This window comes from Raphanus sativus, unplaced genomic scaffold, assembly GCF_000801105.2.
Source record: "Raphanus sativus cultivar WK10039 unplaced genomic scaffold, ASM80110v3 Scaffold1153, whole genome shotgun sequence".
In the NCBI taxonomy this organism is placed as follows: Eukaryota; Viridiplantae; Streptophyta; class Magnoliopsida; order Brassicales; family Brassicaceae; genus Raphanus; species Raphanus sativus.
This window is the reverse complement of record NW_026616466.1, coordinates 8,560-24,179: the sequence shown is the minus strand read 5'-3', so window position 1 is coordinate 24,179 and position 15,620 is coordinate 8,560. Positions and strand designations below refer to the sequence as shown.

General features: G+C 35.0%; 4 protein-coding genes across 5 annotated transcripts; all 4 read left to right on the top strand.

The window, feature by feature from the left end:
- Positions 1 to 1,225: 1,225 nt before the first annotated feature.
- On the top strand, positions 1,226 to 2,609 carry LOC108809049 (protein PXR1-like). The gene is made up of 3 exons (XM_018581173.2): positions 1,226 to 1,338; positions 1,491 to 1,937; positions 2,177 to 2,609. The coding sequence occupies exons 2-3, from the start codon at positions 1,512 to 1,514 to the stop codon at positions 2,345 to 2,347; spliced, it is 597 nt and encodes a 198-aa protein (XP_018436675.2). The 5' UTR covers positions 1,226 to 1,338; positions 1,491 to 1,511; the 3' UTR covers positions 2,348 to 2,609.
- Positions 2,610 to 4,105: 1,496 nt separating this feature from the next.
- LOC108813207 (probable polygalacturonase) lies at positions 4,106 to 6,680 on the top strand. Its single transcript, XM_018585696.2, has 6 exons — positions 4,106 to 4,329; positions 4,579 to 4,890; positions 4,959 to 5,079; positions 5,173 to 5,347; positions 5,438 to 5,508; positions 5,793 to 6,680. Exons 1-6 carry the CDS (start codon positions 4,324 to 4,326, stop codon positions 6,443 to 6,445), a joined length of 1,338 nt encoding a protein of 445 aa, XP_018441198.1. The 5' UTR covers positions 4,106 to 4,323; the 3' UTR covers positions 6,446 to 6,680.
- A 645-nt stretch (positions 6,681 to 7,325) lies between these two features.
- LOC108813208 (uncharacterized) lies at positions 7,326 to 10,011 on the top strand. Of its 2 annotated transcripts, none has more exons than XM_056998373.1 (6): positions 7,326 to 8,107; positions 8,450 to 8,655; positions 8,738 to 8,966; positions 9,054 to 9,139; positions 9,219 to 9,316; positions 9,397 to 10,011. In XM_056998373.1, the coding sequence occupies exons 1-6, from the start codon at positions 7,709 to 7,711 to the stop codon at positions 9,606 to 9,608; spliced, it is 1,230 nt and encodes a 409-aa protein (XP_056854353.1). In that variant the 5' UTR covers positions 7,326 to 7,708; the 3' UTR covers positions 9,609 to 10,011. The 2 variants fall into 2 exon arrangements, with proteins under 2 accessions (XP_056854353.1, XP_056854352.1); XM_056998372.1 differs by having other exon boundaries at positions 7,329 to 8,107; positions 9,391 to 10,011.
- A 2,154-nt stretch (positions 10,012 to 12,165) lies between these two features.
- On the top strand, positions 12,166 to 15,620 carry LOC108807910 (putative two-component response regulator-like APRR4). Its single transcript, XM_056998371.1, has 6 exons — positions 12,166 to 12,430; positions 12,508 to 12,660; positions 12,741 to 13,103; positions 13,182 to 13,258; positions 14,545 to 15,045; positions 15,140 to 15,620. Exons 1-6 carry the CDS (start codon positions 12,325 to 12,327, stop codon positions 15,245 to 15,247), a joined length of 1,308 nt encoding a protein of 435 aa, XP_056854351.1. The 5' UTR covers positions 12,166 to 12,324; the 3' UTR covers positions 15,248 to 15,620.

Here is a 15,620-nt window from a genome sequence, read left to right as displayed (position 1 = left end):
CTTTGGCAAAAAACCGGAGGAATGAGATCACGAATAAGAAATCAATGTTTCCTGTTTGACTAACACAACAAATAGTTAAACATAAAGAATCTCATTGATTTAAATTTTCAGACAATCACTTGTACAATCGCAAACAAGTTTCCGGCTAAAATTTGTGCATTCTTAACATCATTGGAGAAATTATTAAAATCTTAAGTTTTCTCTTAAATGTGTGTTTTCAGTTGGATTCAGTGTTAGATAATAACAAAACCTTTCTTGAATACATGATGATCAAAAAATTTATACCAAATTTCTCTTTCATAGGAATTTGTTAATGGTATAGTATTTTGGTTTATGAAACAGAAAAAAAAATAACTTAGATAATGAAACAGAAAAAAAAATTAACTTAAATTTAACTTAGATAATGAAAAATTTAACTCATTTTTATTTAGTGAACATTTTATTAATGAAGACGATTAGGAATAATAATCACATACTAGATTTTGACCCGCCCTTTCAAGGGCAGATATTTTTTTGTTGTTTTTCAATATAAAGATCTATAATTCTTCGTTTTAATTATATAAATTGTGATATGATCAAATTTCAATTATGCGGGTTTATTATAGTGTGTACAGTGTGACGAAATTTAAAATGCGTCACACAACCGTTTTATGTTTGTAAATAAGTTAAACAATAGTTTTATCCGAAATTCTTACTTGGATTATTATATAATTTTAAAAATTTATAATTTATATAAAATATTGCTAAACGTATAAAGTGGCCAATAATATTTTTGATTAAGTTTTATCCTCGTGTAGTTATAAATTTTTAATCTCTAATATCAACTTATTAAAACTATTGCAGACCTTAGTTTATGGTATTGATATTAAAAAGTTTATGGGATATGAAATTGATTATATAAAAATATAACTCATTTAATTAGTTAGCAAGTCCATCTAAATGTTGAAATATGCCCACAAAACCGAAAGACAATAATGCCAGTAATAATTTTTTTTAGTTAGTCATATATTTAAGAATATTTTTGGAAAATTTTAATATTTCATTAATTAAGGTATAATATAGGAATGATCCATTTTTAATGGTATTGATTAGAAAATGTTTTTAAGTACAAATTGGGCTCTTATTATGGGTTTCACATAAACAAACTAAGCTCTAGTTGGGCTTGTAATTATCTTTTTTTTAATCCAATTTAAGGGAAAGCCTCTGTTCAAATGTTTTCTTTTTCTTTTTCTTTTTCTTTTTCTTTTGACCCTCTCACCGCCGTTATGTTGCTCTCGCTGCTGCGCAGCTCTCACTCTCTCTCAAACTCCCTGACATCGATCGAATCAATCCTCCCATGTAAACTTTCTTCATTTCTCAGAAACATATCGAATCATCATTACTCAATATCATCCACGAATCCTAATTAGTAAAAACCCTAATTATTAGATTTGCGCCATGTGTATTAGATTAAACTTATTGAATCTTCCTTCCTTCCTTCTTTGTTTTAGAATCAGAATCAGTTTGTTGAAATGCCTTTCTGCAATAAACTAAGCCGCATCGCCAGGCAGAGCGAGAACCACGCCTCCTCCATCATCGCCACCTCTCTCAAGTCCTTCTCCTCCGAAGCAGCAACTCACCACAGGTACCACCAGGAGACGCACAGTTTCCTCGAGCCGGAGAGCTACATCAACAGCTGGGAGCCGCCCAAAGATCCCAGAGACGCCGATAGGATGCTCGCGCAGCTGAGGAGAGACTACGCGGAGAAAGTGAGCCTGTACCGTAAAGACTACGTCCACGAGATCGAGATGCTCAGGGTGGAGAAGCAGCGTAAGGACGAGGCGAGGATGGTTGCTGAGCGTGCTGCTAACGAGGAGAGGAGGCGTTTGAAAGCCGAGGCGGCTAAGGTTAGGGCTGAGGAGAGGAAGGTCTTCGAGGAGGAGTTCAGGAGAACCCTGGTACGTTTTGTCTCTTTCTTTGCATAAGATAGAGAGAGACTTATGTGTAGTTGGGATCTTTGATCATGTCTGTTTAGATGGTTCTTGAAATTAAAATTAAAATTAAAATTAAAATTAAAATTAAATGATGGTAACGGCTAGTTATGTGCTATTAAATCATGTAATAGTAACGGTCTAGGTGCTTGTTATTCAAGAAACGCGTGAGTTATAGACTAGTTTCTGTGTTTGAAAATTTTCAGATGAAAGAGAGAGAGGAAAAGCTGGAGTTCTGGAGAATGACGGGATTAAAAAGGGAAGAGAAGAAGAGAGATAAAAAGAAGCTATTGCATGAGCAAAGTTCGTTGTGGATCGAACCAAAGGAGCTGGAGAAGAAGATTACAGAAGCCTTGGTTGAGTCCACCACTCTCTAAATCAATCAAGCCCCTCTCTTCTGAATATTTGTTTAAAGAAGCAATTTTTTTAATAATTTTGCAATAAGCATATAATGAGTGTTGGTGGTCTTGTGACCGATCTTGTTTATGGTTTTTTTGTGTCGTAGTTATCGCTAATAATAACTTTTCTTTTGTGTTATCATTTGTGCTTAATTGTTGGAGATCAAGCAGAGGAGAGACTCTGGCTCTCTCAGAGTATCTTCAAATCATTTGAGTGGTGTATAGTCACTCTCTCTCTCTGGTATTCGTTGCATCGTATGTTTGTAGTTGCTTGTGCTATATAAGTAGTGATAATATTTACCACGAGATTACTCAAATTGTGAGTTCTTTTTCCGTGCAGAAAAACAGTCTACATGTGTTCATAGATTACTATCATTGATGCCATAAGCTCTTTCTCCCCGTTTTCATGTATAAAGATAAAGTACTACCAAGTATCCGGTACAAATGGTCTATATTATACATGAAAGCACTTCAAATGTTTGAGTTTATCCCAAAAGCCGTTTTATTCCAATTCTTTATTAGAATTTGGGATGTACATTGAGTTATTTATACATTCAATTATTCATCTCTGTCCTATGTATAATTCCATGTTCTCAGTAACATAGCTATCAAGAAACAAAATAGAACCATCTGACGTAAAAAATAAATAAAAGAACATAAAAACAAAACTGAACTATCATACGAATGAATGAATAACTTTGATTGAAATGAAATCATTACAGGAAACACACACACACAAAATGACAGGCTGGCAAATTAGAATAGCCATAGAAGTAGGGCCACATGGTACCATTCAGCCACATGCATGGCTTTTGAGTCTCTCCCCCAATGCTTCTTCCCCACCCACACCACTCTTTCCTTTCTTGTTATTATTCTCTTCTCATTTAGTGCACATCTCTTTCTATATATTTCAAATTTTTACTCATTTTTAATTCTCAATGTTTTATTTATTTTCAGTATAATTTTTTAAATTTCAAAATTTAAATCATATTTTCATCATAACTTTGTTTTAGAACTGAAACACTGACAAAAGAGCTTAACCAATTTGTGCATTACTAGTAGTTTGCTGCAAGCCTGCAAAGCACCAATAACACTATACCATTAATAAGTTTTTTACCACGTTAAAATTTTGATAACCAGATAGAAATGATTATATGAATCTATCAATGTGGACCGACGAACTAGACATGTAAACAATAACAGTACGCACCACTGACCGCGACTAAACAATGAAAAAGACATAATAAAACCAAAACACTTGAAAGATCAAAACATTATTAAAAAAAAAAAGGAAATAATCACAACAAAAAGGAACCAGACACATGCACTCTCCAAATAAAAACACAGAATATCATTTTCAGACAACCAGTTTTGTCCTTTTTTTTTCTTCTTCTTCATATCGTTTTTTTTTTGTAAGAAGAGAAGAACAAAATGTCGTTCTCTCCCTCTCGATCTCCCCGGTGTGTGAAGAAGATCTGTCGGTGACAATACGTTACGATTATTCTTAAACCTGCTAGTACACTAACATGTATTTATTAACTGCTAATTAGTGGAAATTAATTATAAAATTAATAGCGTTAATTAAAAATGACTCAATTTCTAATTTTTATTATTATTTTATCCCAAATAATGTATATTCGCATAAAATAGGCTGTCATTCCGGCGTTAAATATTTTCCTACCTTACTTGCTTATTTATTCTTTGTACAAAATTATTTTATTCTATAAAAGTAATAATAGCTCGTCTTTGTCCACTATCATTTATGCTCTTCTTTTCAATCAAAACAAAAAGAAAAAACTTCTCCTTCTCTGTGGTCAATAACTCTTCTCCTCCTCCTCTCTTCTCCTTCTTTCTTCACTATCGGGTTGCATTTGGCGCGAAAAGTTCTTCTCTTTTCGGACAGCTTTCTCTCAGTTTCGTTTTCAGACAGCTTTCTGTTTCGTTACAAATAAAAGATGCCAGTAAGTACGTGTTCTTATTACTATGTTTTTAGTTTGTTAAGTCTCTTTGTACTTCCTCCCCTGTCTTGTCCGAGATTAGTTGGTTTCGTAAAGATTGGAACTTTTTTTGTTGGAACTTAATTATAATTCGAACCCATCAATCGTTTTGCTTTCTCGGTTTCTGGGTCTCCGTCATTTCGCTGGATCCGTTGGAAAAATCATTACTTTCTTGGATCTGATATGATCTCTTTTTGTATGTTTTTTTGGTAGGTGGCATTAGTTTTGCTGCTGGCATTGAGCTGTCTTGTTAAGAGTTACGGCGCCGGAAACGTGTGCGATCTCTTCCGGAGACCCAGCACGAGACCGCACAGTGTCTCGATTCTGGAGTTCGGTGCTGTTGGAGATGGGAAGACGTTGAACACGATCGCGTTTCAGAACGCTGTCTTCTATCTCAAGTCTTTCGCCGATAAAGGCGGTGCTCAGCTCTATGTTCCTCCCGGACGGTGGCTCACCGGTAGTTTCAATCTCACCAGTCACCTCACTCTCTTCTTCGAGAAAGACGCAGTCATACTCGCCTCCCAGGTTTGTGTGTGTGATGGTTTTGAATCAGAGTCTGTTGCTTTATACCCTCAAAATAAAACTGTGTGTAGGACCCATCGCATTGGCAAGTCGTGGATCCGTTACCATCATATGGACGAGGCATTGATCTACCAGGGAAGAGATACATGAGTTTGATAAACGGCTATGAGCTACATGATGTAGTAGTGACAGGTTCACGCATGATTTTGATCCTTTTCATTTCATTTTTGTTTTGTTAACCGCTAGATAATAACTGAATCGGTATGTGTTCCATATGTTCAATAGGTGATAACGGTACTATAGATGGACAAGGCCTGCTTTGGTGGGATCGGTTTAACTCTCGTTCTCTGAAGCACAGTAGACCGCATCTCGTCGAGTTTGTCTCTTCTGAGAATGTTATTGTCTCAAACCTTACTTTTTTGAATGCTCCTGCTTATACTATCCACTCGGTTTATTGTAGGTAAAGATAGTGTCTGAAAACTCCTTTTCTTATCATTGTAGCTCATTTTGGTTTAGTGGAATCTTGACTCTGGTCACTGATATTGTGCAGCCGTGTGTACATTCATAAAGTAACAGCTATTACTTCTCCGGAATCTCCTTATACCGTCGGCATTGTCCCTGGTTAGTTCTTATGTTATCTCCCTAATGTAAATGTTATGGCTTCACTTGTTTGTTTGCTTTTGTACCTTATACTATAATGCAGTGTTCTAAATATCGGTTTAGGCGGCGCCTAATCGGTAAATCGTACCTAGAAAAACAATTTTTTAAAAATCGGTATAGGCATTCAATAATCTCCTATAAAACGCATAATTGCCTCCTAGCGATTTATTGAACATGATGAAACAATATGATGAAGAATTAGAACCTTAAATCTGATTTTACGTTTATGTTTTTTCTTGTTTCAGATTCTTCTGATAATGTGTGCATCCAAGAATCTAGCATCAGCATGGGCTATGATGCCATTTCTTTAAAAAGTGGTTGGGACGAATACGGTTTATCGTATGCAAGACCTACTGCAAATGTCCAGATACAAAACGTTTACCTCAAGGCAGCTTCTGGTGCCTCTATTTCCTTTGGCAGTGAAATGTCTGGTGGCATATCTGATGTCGTGGTCCGCGATGCTCACATACACAACTCGTTATCCGGAGTTGCCTTTAGAACAACAAAAGGAAGAGGGGGTTACATGAAAGAGATTGATGTTTCAAACATCAACATGGTCAATGTTGGTACTGCGTTTCTAGCAAATGGTAGCTTTGGAACTCACCCGGATTCGGGTTTCGATGCGAATGCTTACCCGCTGGTGAGTCACATCAGGTTACATGACATTGTTGGAGAGAACATAAGCGTTGCAGGAGAGTTCTTTGGAACTAAAGAGTCTCCTTTCACTTCGGTTTTGCTATCGAATATCTCTCTGTCGATGAGCTCGGATTCTCCTGATGATGATGATGATTCTTGGCAATGCTTGTATGTGGAGGGTTCTTCAGAATCAGTGGTTCCTGAACCGTGCTTTGAGCTGAAGAGTTTTGAGAGTTCATACGGCAGAGCTGTGGCCTTATGAGAATCAGAACTCATGTCTCCATGATTCATATTTGTTTTGTTTAAGTTAGCAAAAAGGTCAGATTCTTTTTCTTTTTTTTTTCCTTCCTAAAAATAAACCCCATTGTTGATGTTATTTGCAGCTTGTGAGATTTATATATCTTGTACAGGTTCATTTGTTCATTCATGTGTAACCGAAAAAAAAGTTTTGTTCAGTGGATATTCTTCATATGGCTTAAGAAAATATCATTCAGTCATCTGTTTCTTTTGCTTTGTTCTTTCAGATTTCTGTTTTGGGATGTATATATTTAGAATTTAGAAAATTTGGTTTTTTTGACCAAAAAAAATAGAAAAAGTTGGTTATAAATGAGTTCTTAAGCTATTTTGGATGAACAACAAAATTAAACATTGATTCTAAATAAAATACCTTAAATTTTCATTTAAAATCATGTAATTCAAATTTTTTATATTTTAATTTATGAGTATAAATCACTCAACCTATTTTAAGTAACAAAAAATGTAGATAAATTCTAAAATAATTAATTTGATAATACTGTATTTAGAAAAATAGTAAAAAATCATTATAAACAACAACGAATTTTGTTGTTCAAAAAAAAAAACAACAACGAATTTATCATATTTATCACAAATCACTCCAAAATAGAATATCCTTTGAATGTATCATCAACCCTTACAATAAGCAAAGCAAACAATGCTATTGTTAAGAAAACTCAGCCCAATAGTGAAAGGTAGCTTATTAGCCCAATAAATATACCAGCCTGTTAATAAAGCTCGGCCCAATAAAGAAGAGCTGCTTTGAGGCCCAATAGTGAAGGAGCGGCTTCGTCGATAGACACAACCCTTCACTTCCCCCACCAACCAGTCACCACCATCTTCCTCTTCTCTTCACATCTGTAATATTTATTTCTATTTCTACTGTCTCAATTAAAATTCTTTATTAAATAAAAATAATAATATTACTAATCGAGTGTATGCCACTAGAAATCGAAATTAAATTCCCCATCTTCTCTATTTTTCGTACACGATAAATATTATAAATCGAAATTCCCCAATCCTTCAATCTTCCTCCCAATCTCTCTAAAACCCTAGACTTGAACTCAAGCAGACAGACAGACAGACAGACAACCCCCAAGAACCATATCTACTCTCCTCTTCTTGTTTTTATTACCGGAGAAAAGAATTAATTTTTACCTTTGTTTTACTCGATTTTGCTTCATTTTTTTTGTTTTCTTTTGGGAGCGAATCGATTTTGAAATCAGCACAAATGTCGAGTTCCGGAGGAGTATCAATCGCGCGAACAGCGATCCGAGGCGAGAACCGGTTTTACAACCCGCCGGCGATGAGGAGGATGCAGCAAGAGGCGCAATTGCAGCAGCAGTTGAGGGAGAAGCAGCAACGAGATGGAGATGGAGATGGAGAAGGAGAAGAAGTGGATAATAAGGAGCCTAAGGCCTCGTTGCCGCCGCCGCCGACGACGACTCGGACCAGGAAAAGTCAGGGGAAGAACAGGAATCGGGTCGTTTCGGGCGGCGGGTCTGAAGTATCCGTCGGCTCGTCTGGATCATCCGGGTCGGGTCGGGTTCGGGTTCAGAGAGAAGGGTCAAACTTGGATCGGTTCTTGGAGCACACCACTCCCGTCGTCCCTGCTCGGTCTCTTCCCATGGTAAGAAGATGATTTCAAAACCAATCTGGTAGACTATGTTAGAAATGTCGTTTGGTACTTATCGGACCAGAGAGAGATTATGTGTTTTGTCTTAACGATGGTCGTAAGTGATTTTGAGTTCTGGTAGTAAAAGTTATTTAGAAGTGTAGTTTTTTTTTTGCTGATTTTAAACATATAGAGCATAGTGTTTTGTCTTTATATTAGTGGGAACTTAGTATGTTTGCTTCCCCTGAATAGCTACTTCATTTGCTTTTAAAACCATTTCTATATTGTTGACCTAACGAAGCTCATAAGGGATTTGAACTTGAGCATTGCTAATTGCTTTCTTTTGTGTTTTTCCAGAGGAGCAAAAGGGAACTTAAAACGGGTGAATCGGAGAGCCATACATATTTTGTTCTTGAGGATCTGTGGGAGTCTTTTGCGGAGTGGAGTGCGTACGGTGCTGGTGTTCCTCTCCATATGGATGGGAGTGACTCCACTATACAGTATTATGTGCCTTACTTATCTGGCATTCAGTTGTATGTAGTTGACCCATCAAATAATGCCAGGTTAGTTCTTTCCATTTCACAGCAACTCTTCTGTTTTTTTTCTTTTCCATTTCACAGTTTTGATTATTACCTTCTGAAACAGAAATACAGTTGAGGATAGTGAAGGAAGCAGTAGTCTTGATAAGTTGCCTAGTAATGGTAAGACTCTGGAGAGTGGTGAGTTGGTGGAGTTGAGTGTTAGCGAACTGAATAGAGTCAGTCTGGGCGATCAATCTGGAGGAGAGACTGAGACCAGCAATCCTCAAGGACGGTTACTATTTGAGTACTTGGAGTATGAACCTCCCTTTGGCCGTGAACCTCTCGCTAACAAAGTAACAATCCCCCCTCCTCCTAAGCATAAGACATCTACTTCTTTTTTCTTCTTTTTTCACATTTTAACAAAGTTTATCATACAACAGGTATTGGATCTGGCTTCAAGATTTCCTGAGCTAATGACATACCGGAGCTGCGACCTTTCTCCATCGAGTTGGGTCTCTGTGTCATGGTATGTTTACTGTGAACCCTCTCTTTGAGATCGTTAGGTATGGAATCTATGTGTATGGACCTGAAATGGTGATGTGTAGGTATCCAATATACAGAATACCGGTTGGTGCAACGCTACAAAACCTTGATGCCTGCTTTCTAACTTTCCACTCTCTCTCAACACCACCTCCTCCTCAAAGTAAGTAACCCTACTTGTCTTTATTGTTACAACCTAGCTAGATTTCTTACACGGTCTTCTTGTCTATGTTTTAGAAGCAGGTGCCTTAGAGCCATCCGATAAGCTACCGTTGCCTACTTTTGGACTCGCATCTTATAAGCTTAAACTATCTGTGTGGAACCAAAGCAGAGCTCAAGAGTGCCAAAAGATATCTTCTTTGCAACAAGCGGCAGACAAATGGCTTAAGCGTCTGCAAGTCAATCATCCAGACTACAAATTCTTTACCTCTAACATCCCACCACAAACGAGGTGAAAGAGAAAGTGAAAAGATGGTTTGGCTCTGGTCTGATTCAGAGACCCCTTTATCTGCTACTCTACTTCGCATTATAAACTCTCTGCTTACACCAAAAAAGTAAAATCAAGTACTGGGTAAAAAGACTCTTTGCGTGTTTTTCAGGCGATTTAAGAGTCTTGCTGTTTCATTACCAGAAGATGCTTTGTGAATTGTAGCCTAAGCTTCCCTCCTTTTCTTCTGCTTTTTTCCACATTTAGTGATGAAATTTGCTAGGAGTGAGATATTTGTAATGTTGAGATGCAAAACTTTTTGTGATACAATTTGATTGCTGAACTGAAACACAGCTTTGGCTTATATATCAATTTGTAAAAGGTTTCTGGCTTTGACCAATCCGATATAGTAAAAAAGTACTTTGATATAATCCTGAGTCATTTTAAATATTTATTATAGAAAAGTCATAGTTATTCTTGGGTTCACCCCTAGAATGAACATTTAGGTTCATCAACCAATAGAAATCAAGTATTTCATAATTAATATTTTTTTTTAAAAAAACAAAATATTATCAAGTTATATTATGTTTTAAAATAAATAAAATAAAAACAAATAAAAATAATAGTAGTTACCAAAAATAATTTAAAAAAAAATATTTTTAACATCGTAAAAAAAACCCTAAACCTTAAATCCTAAACCCTAAACCCTTGAGTATACCCTAAACCCTTAGGTATACGCTAAACCGTTGGATAATCTTAAACTCTAAACCCTAAACTCTAGTATATGCAAAAAAAATTAGATATTTTAACGCCGTCATCGAAATACTAAACCCTAAATCCTAAACTCAAAACCCTAAATCATTCAGTAAACCCTAAATCCTTGGGTAAACCCTAAACCCTTGGGTAAACCATAAACGCTTGGATAATCCTAAATTTTAAATCAAAAACACTAAACACTATAATAATAAATCTTAAAAATACTAAACTCTTAATCTTAATCCCTAAACTCTTTTTAAGATTAAGGATTTGGTATTTTTAAGATTTAGTGTTTAATGTTTTTAATTTAGAGTTTAGAGTTTAGGGTTTAGTGTTTTGATGATGGAGTTAAAATATTTAAAAAATTTTTTTGCATATATTACTATTTTATTTTTAACATTTTTTATTTTAAAAACATAATATAAATTGATAATATTTTGTTTTCTTTTTTAAAAGATATTAATTATAAAATGAGTAATTTCTATTGGTTGGGTGAACCTCTAGACCATCTAGAGGTGAACTCAAGAATAAGTCAAAGTCATAGCTAGACCATAGACCATCTAGTTAGGACCTAACAAACTAAACTAATATTAACATCTTTTCTATTAACAAGTGACTTTTGCATTTAAAAATCATACATAGATGATCTAGATCAATTATACTATAGCCATCAAACCATCTGCTCTATTAAAATACAGTCATTCTAATATCTACTGAACTAATATTAACATCCTTCTTATTAACAAGTGACTGGGATGTAAGCTGAACTACAGACGCGTTGGTGGGCAATGGAAGCGCTCCATGATATTCATGCTAAGAGAGTAATTTTTGAGGTCTCCTCTGATGCTGTTCCTGGGACTTATCCTCTATTTGCACATGGTATTTCAAGAATTTTAAGATCCCTGCACTCTTTTGATTACTGCCAAGTTATATTATGTCCTAGAGAAGCCAGCTAGAAACCGAAGATTTCAATATTATATGGCGACTGTCCTAGTTGGCTCTCGTCCTCTATTACAGCCGAAGCGTTAAATGCTGGACCTCTTCACTTGGTTCCTGCGAGGGCTTAGGAGATTTGGCCAATCAAGGGCTTTACTCATTCTTCTTCTCTTTGTAGAAGGTTTCTTTCGCGTTGACATCTACTGATGTTGTTTGTGGTTTTTGTTCTTTCTTTTCCCATGATCCTCTGTTGTTCTTGTTCCTTGTCGGTTGACGGGATCTTTATAGAATGAATGATTCATTGACAAAAAAAAACAAGTGACTTGAATATTATTTTGCACTTAAAAAACGTACATATACATGATCTAAATCAATTAAATTATAGCGATGAAATCATTTTACGTAGCTAACAAATCTAAACAACTTTCGCCATTGATCATACTTAATGAAAAAATTATTAATTGTGAGATAAATCTGATTCTCATGTATGGTAAATTTTATAAACATAATTAAGTTTAGTTATTAAAGGTTTTAATAAAAAAATTATGAAACATAAGCCAAATAAATCAAATTTCAAAAAAAAATAAGCAAAATAAACAATAGAAGAATTCTATCTTTAGATTTTTTTAGAACCCACTAAAATTTAATATGACACTTGTAAACAATAGATAGGTTGAATTTTCATTTTTTTAACTCAAATTTTCATTTTATAATTAACTTTTAATTATCTAATTAAAATTTATTAGAATATTAATATTTTTGTTTAAGGTGATCTCACAATCTAAAATTCTGTTGCAACAAGTGTGCTGGGGTCCACTTCGAACTGTTTAATTTAAAATGTTTAATAATATAAGATATTATCAAAATTTGTTGTTAAAAAGGGATAACCATTATAATACCTAGATCGCCAGACTCCAGAACGTACATTATATAATTTGTTGTTTAAAAGGCTCTAGATAGCTAGACTCAATCAGAAACGTGCAGCAGTCGTTGAATATCCGGCCAGTGAAGACAGTGGTGGTCCGAACAGGATCATCCAAAACCCCTTCGATATGCTTACTGGTATGTTTCCTGAGGGTTTGCGGGTGTTGGTCTTTGATGAAGATCTCCAAAATCTACACTCATTGGAGAAACATCTCCAAGATTTTCGATACGAAGGTAACTATTTGAGATATTCTTTTTTTTTATAGGAGTTTTTGAAGCTGATCAACTGATTCATAATGTGCTAAATTCAGTGACTACATGCCACGAAGGGGCAGAAGCTATGCGTCTGCTGCCCAACCATTTGAACAAGTTCGATATTGCTATAGTAGAAGCACAAAATTCAGCTGCGGATATATTCAGATTGATCTCTGAAATTGCATCGGAAATCGATGTTCCTATCATTAGTAATCATATGAATCTATAGTTTTAAAATGCTCCTTAAATAAAATGCAACAACACTAAAAACACGTTTTGATTATTGCAGTAATATCGAAAGACGATTCAGTTCAATCCGTAATCAACTGGATTAAGATTGGTGTTTGCGATTATCTTATTAAACCGATAAGACCTGAAGATCTACGTTTGATTTTTAAACACGTGGTAAAGAAGATGCGAGTAGGGAGAATGGTAGAGTCCGAAGATAAAGCAGCCCCCGAGAAGTCATCCTCTGTGGGAGATTCCACCATAAGAAACCCTAACAAGAGGACAAGAAGCATGCTCATTGATGGACAAGTGGACGAAAAGGATCAAGATCATGTTCGTGATTCCACCACCAAGAAAAGGCGAGTAGTGTGGGACAAAGACCTTAAAAAAAAGTTTCTGGATGCAGTGGAATACCTTGGCCCAGGTAGTGAGTCACATACATTAGGTTTAATCATTTTAGATTTACTCTCTATATATATATGAACAGTGTGATTTTATACAGAAGCTGTTCCCAAGAAAATTTTAGAGAGGATGAATGTTGTTGGCTTGACTCGAGAAAACGTGGCCAGCCATCTCCAGGTAACCTTTCTTCTAACCACCATTGCCACTCTTAATAAGATTTTTAGAAACCCACACAAAAATAAAATAAACATGATTCTAATACAATAATTTAGATCAGTTGTTTATGTATATGTGATAATATAAAATTGCACCTCATGTTTGGATTCAGATGTTACAAACATGAAATTTCAGCAAATATCCTCATGCATGTTTACCTTTGATAGTAGGTGATATATACATAAGTTTTTCTATAGTTTATAGATAGCATAAATATTTATTGTATACTTTTAACAGTTGAGTAGGATATACCATTGTACTTAAATGATAAATAACGCCTGCCCTCTTAAACCCTAGAACTCTTGTTCTATAGAAATAAGAAAATATCAGGGAGAGAAGAACAATTCTGACCAAACTAATAAAAATATTCTAATATGACATCCATATCCCAAGGACATGACATGACTGAGTTTATCGAACAAGACAACTAGAAGCTGAATCACGGCATTTCGAAGCTAGCAAATAGCCAAATTCTTGTGCCAGATGTGGTCAATTCCATAAGGGGGCATTATATGGATTTAGATTTATACGAGTTTCTTTCGACATATATCTTTTGTGGTTTCTGTTTCTTACTTTGTTTTGTTTCTAAGAACATCTCCAAACTTTGATTTGTAAAACTTTTGTTTAAAGCTTTCATGTATAGTTCTTTCAACTATTAATGCCTAATTTATAAATAAATTAGCTCTAAAAGTATTACATACAAGAAGCAGGCTTGAATTAGTGTTATTTCTGCTATGAATTTAGATCTTCCTAGTCCATTTTGTATAAGATGTTTTAGAGGCTTTCTTTTGTTTCCATTTATCTTTTTAAGTTTTTAAATTTAATTTTGTTGTGGCCATTTATTTACAGTATAACTTATTACTGATTTAATTATTTCACTTAAATAATGTACAGTGTTTCAAACGTAGAAAATATTAACTTGTATATTATTTGTGTATGTATTTTTAGTCAAACCACTCTTTTAAAATAAAGATGATGAATGTTTGTAACTTTGTTGGAACTATATAGAATAAATCATCAAAGATACAACAGCAAATAATTAAATCATATGTAATATGGATGTTTTTTTTTTGCTAAAATGTAATATGGATGTTCTTAAAGCTTTTTATGTATCAAAGGGAGTTCATATTGCTAATGAATGTAGCTAAAGGGTTATTCTAAATAACATTAATAAAACAATTGGGAAACGATCTATATTGTTGTTTTAAATGTATATTATTAATATTTTTCTAAATTTGGATGTACAGAAACACCGGATGCTTCTAAATAAGCAGAAAAATCAGAACGAGAAAGATGAGAACCGGTGTTTATTATCGCAGCAAGGAGGAATGTATAGTGGAGAAGGATCAAGCAAATTCTACAGAGGAAGCAATATTCAATTCTCAACACAACATATCAGCAACATTCCTCAACCTTTTATACATCATCATGATGGAGTCTCTGTTGCGGTTTCCACTAGAAACCTACATCACCATCAAACCTCAGATTTCACATGTATCAAAAACGTAGAAGAGAGTTTGATTTATAATGAAGAAGACGCTGAGGTTTCAAACTTGGCTTCCTTCTTCACGCAAAATGAAGGAATGAGTTTGTCCCACTTACATGAGCCGGTGATGGCAACTACAATGCTTTCCAATGGTAATCAGTTGTTTCCCAATCAACAACCGATGATGAGCTTTCATGAACCATCCATATTGCATACACATTCGTTTCCTTCATCTCTCACACCTACTTCCTTTCTTGATCAGGTACGATGCTTGTAAACTTCTTATGATTTTCTTAGTCATGTTATGTGGATCCATATCTTTGATCTATTTTGTGTGTGTGTTTCGTGGTGTACAGAAAGAAACCTCAATGATGACGAATGAAAGTGAAGGACTACAACAATGGTTACTCATTGAACAAGAACAGCCTAACCTAACCGATGAGAATAGGTTTTTCGAGAAGTAATCCAAGATAAGGATCTGCAAGAAGTGATATATGGTTCAGGATCGGAGCCAAGCATGAAAACCGAATTACAGGTAAGAAGATGAAGTCCGACCATATAGTTTAGAGACTAATGTTGTTCTTATTATTTTCTAGGGCTTAGACTTTAATATATATTCTAGGTGATGCCTTCTCTTCTCTCTCTTTTGTACATGCTTGTGCTAGCATGCATCGATTGCTTGGGATGCATGTCAACAACTTGAAACTTTTGTCAGTGGTTTCAATATTATATGTTCTATTCTAGCAGTTAACAAAACATTGTGGTCGTTGTAGATCATACCTATAACTGTTGTCACCAAACTCTTTTCATTTACTTATTTTTCTCCATTCCTTTCTA

Excerpts from the sequence above, each read along its gene's own strand:
- LOC108813207 (XM_018585696.2), top strand. Across the intron at positions 5,080-5,172 it reads ACATGATGTAGTAGTGACAG|GTGATAACGGTACTATAGAT; the intron begins GTTCACGCATGA and ends TATGTTCAATAG. Across the intron at positions 5,348-5,437 it reads ATCCACTCGGTTTATTGTAG|CCGTGTGTACATTCATAAAG; the intron begins GTAAAGATAGTG and ends GATATTGTGCAG.
- LOC108813208 (XM_056998372.1), top strand. The coding sequence starts at position 7,709 with ATGTCGAGTTCCGGAGGAGTATCAATCGCGCGAACAGCGATCCGAGGC. Across the intron at positions 8,108-8,449 it reads CTGCTCGGTCTCTTCCCATG|AGGAGCAAAAGGGAACTTAA; the intron begins GTAAGAAGATGA and ends GTGTTTTTCCAG. Across the intron at positions 8,967-9,053 it reads GTGAACCTCTCGCTAACAAA|GTATTGGATCTGGCTTCAAG; the intron begins GTAACAATCCCC and ends ATCATACAACAG.
- LOC108809049 (XM_018581173.2), top strand. The coding sequence starts at position 1,512 with ATGCCTTTCTGCAATAAACTAAGCCGCATCGCCAGGCAGAGCGAGAAC. Across the intron at positions 1,938-2,176 it reads AGGAGTTCAGGAGAACCCTG|ATGAAAGAGAGAGAGGAAAA; the intron begins GTACGTTTTGTC and ends GAAAATTTTCAG.
- LOC108807910 (XM_056998371.1), top strand. The coding sequence starts at position 12,325 with ATGCTTACTGGTATGTTTCCTGAGGGTTTGCGGGTGTTGGTCTTTGAT. Across the intron at positions 13,104-13,181 it reads AGTGGAATACCTTGGCCCAG|AAGCTGTTCCCAAGAAAATT; the intron begins GTAGTGAGTCAC and ends GATTTTATACAG. Across the intron at positions 13,259-14,544 it reads ACGTGGCCAGCCATCTCCAG|AAACACCGGATGCTTCTAAA; the intron begins GTAACCTTTCTT and ends TTGGATGTACAG.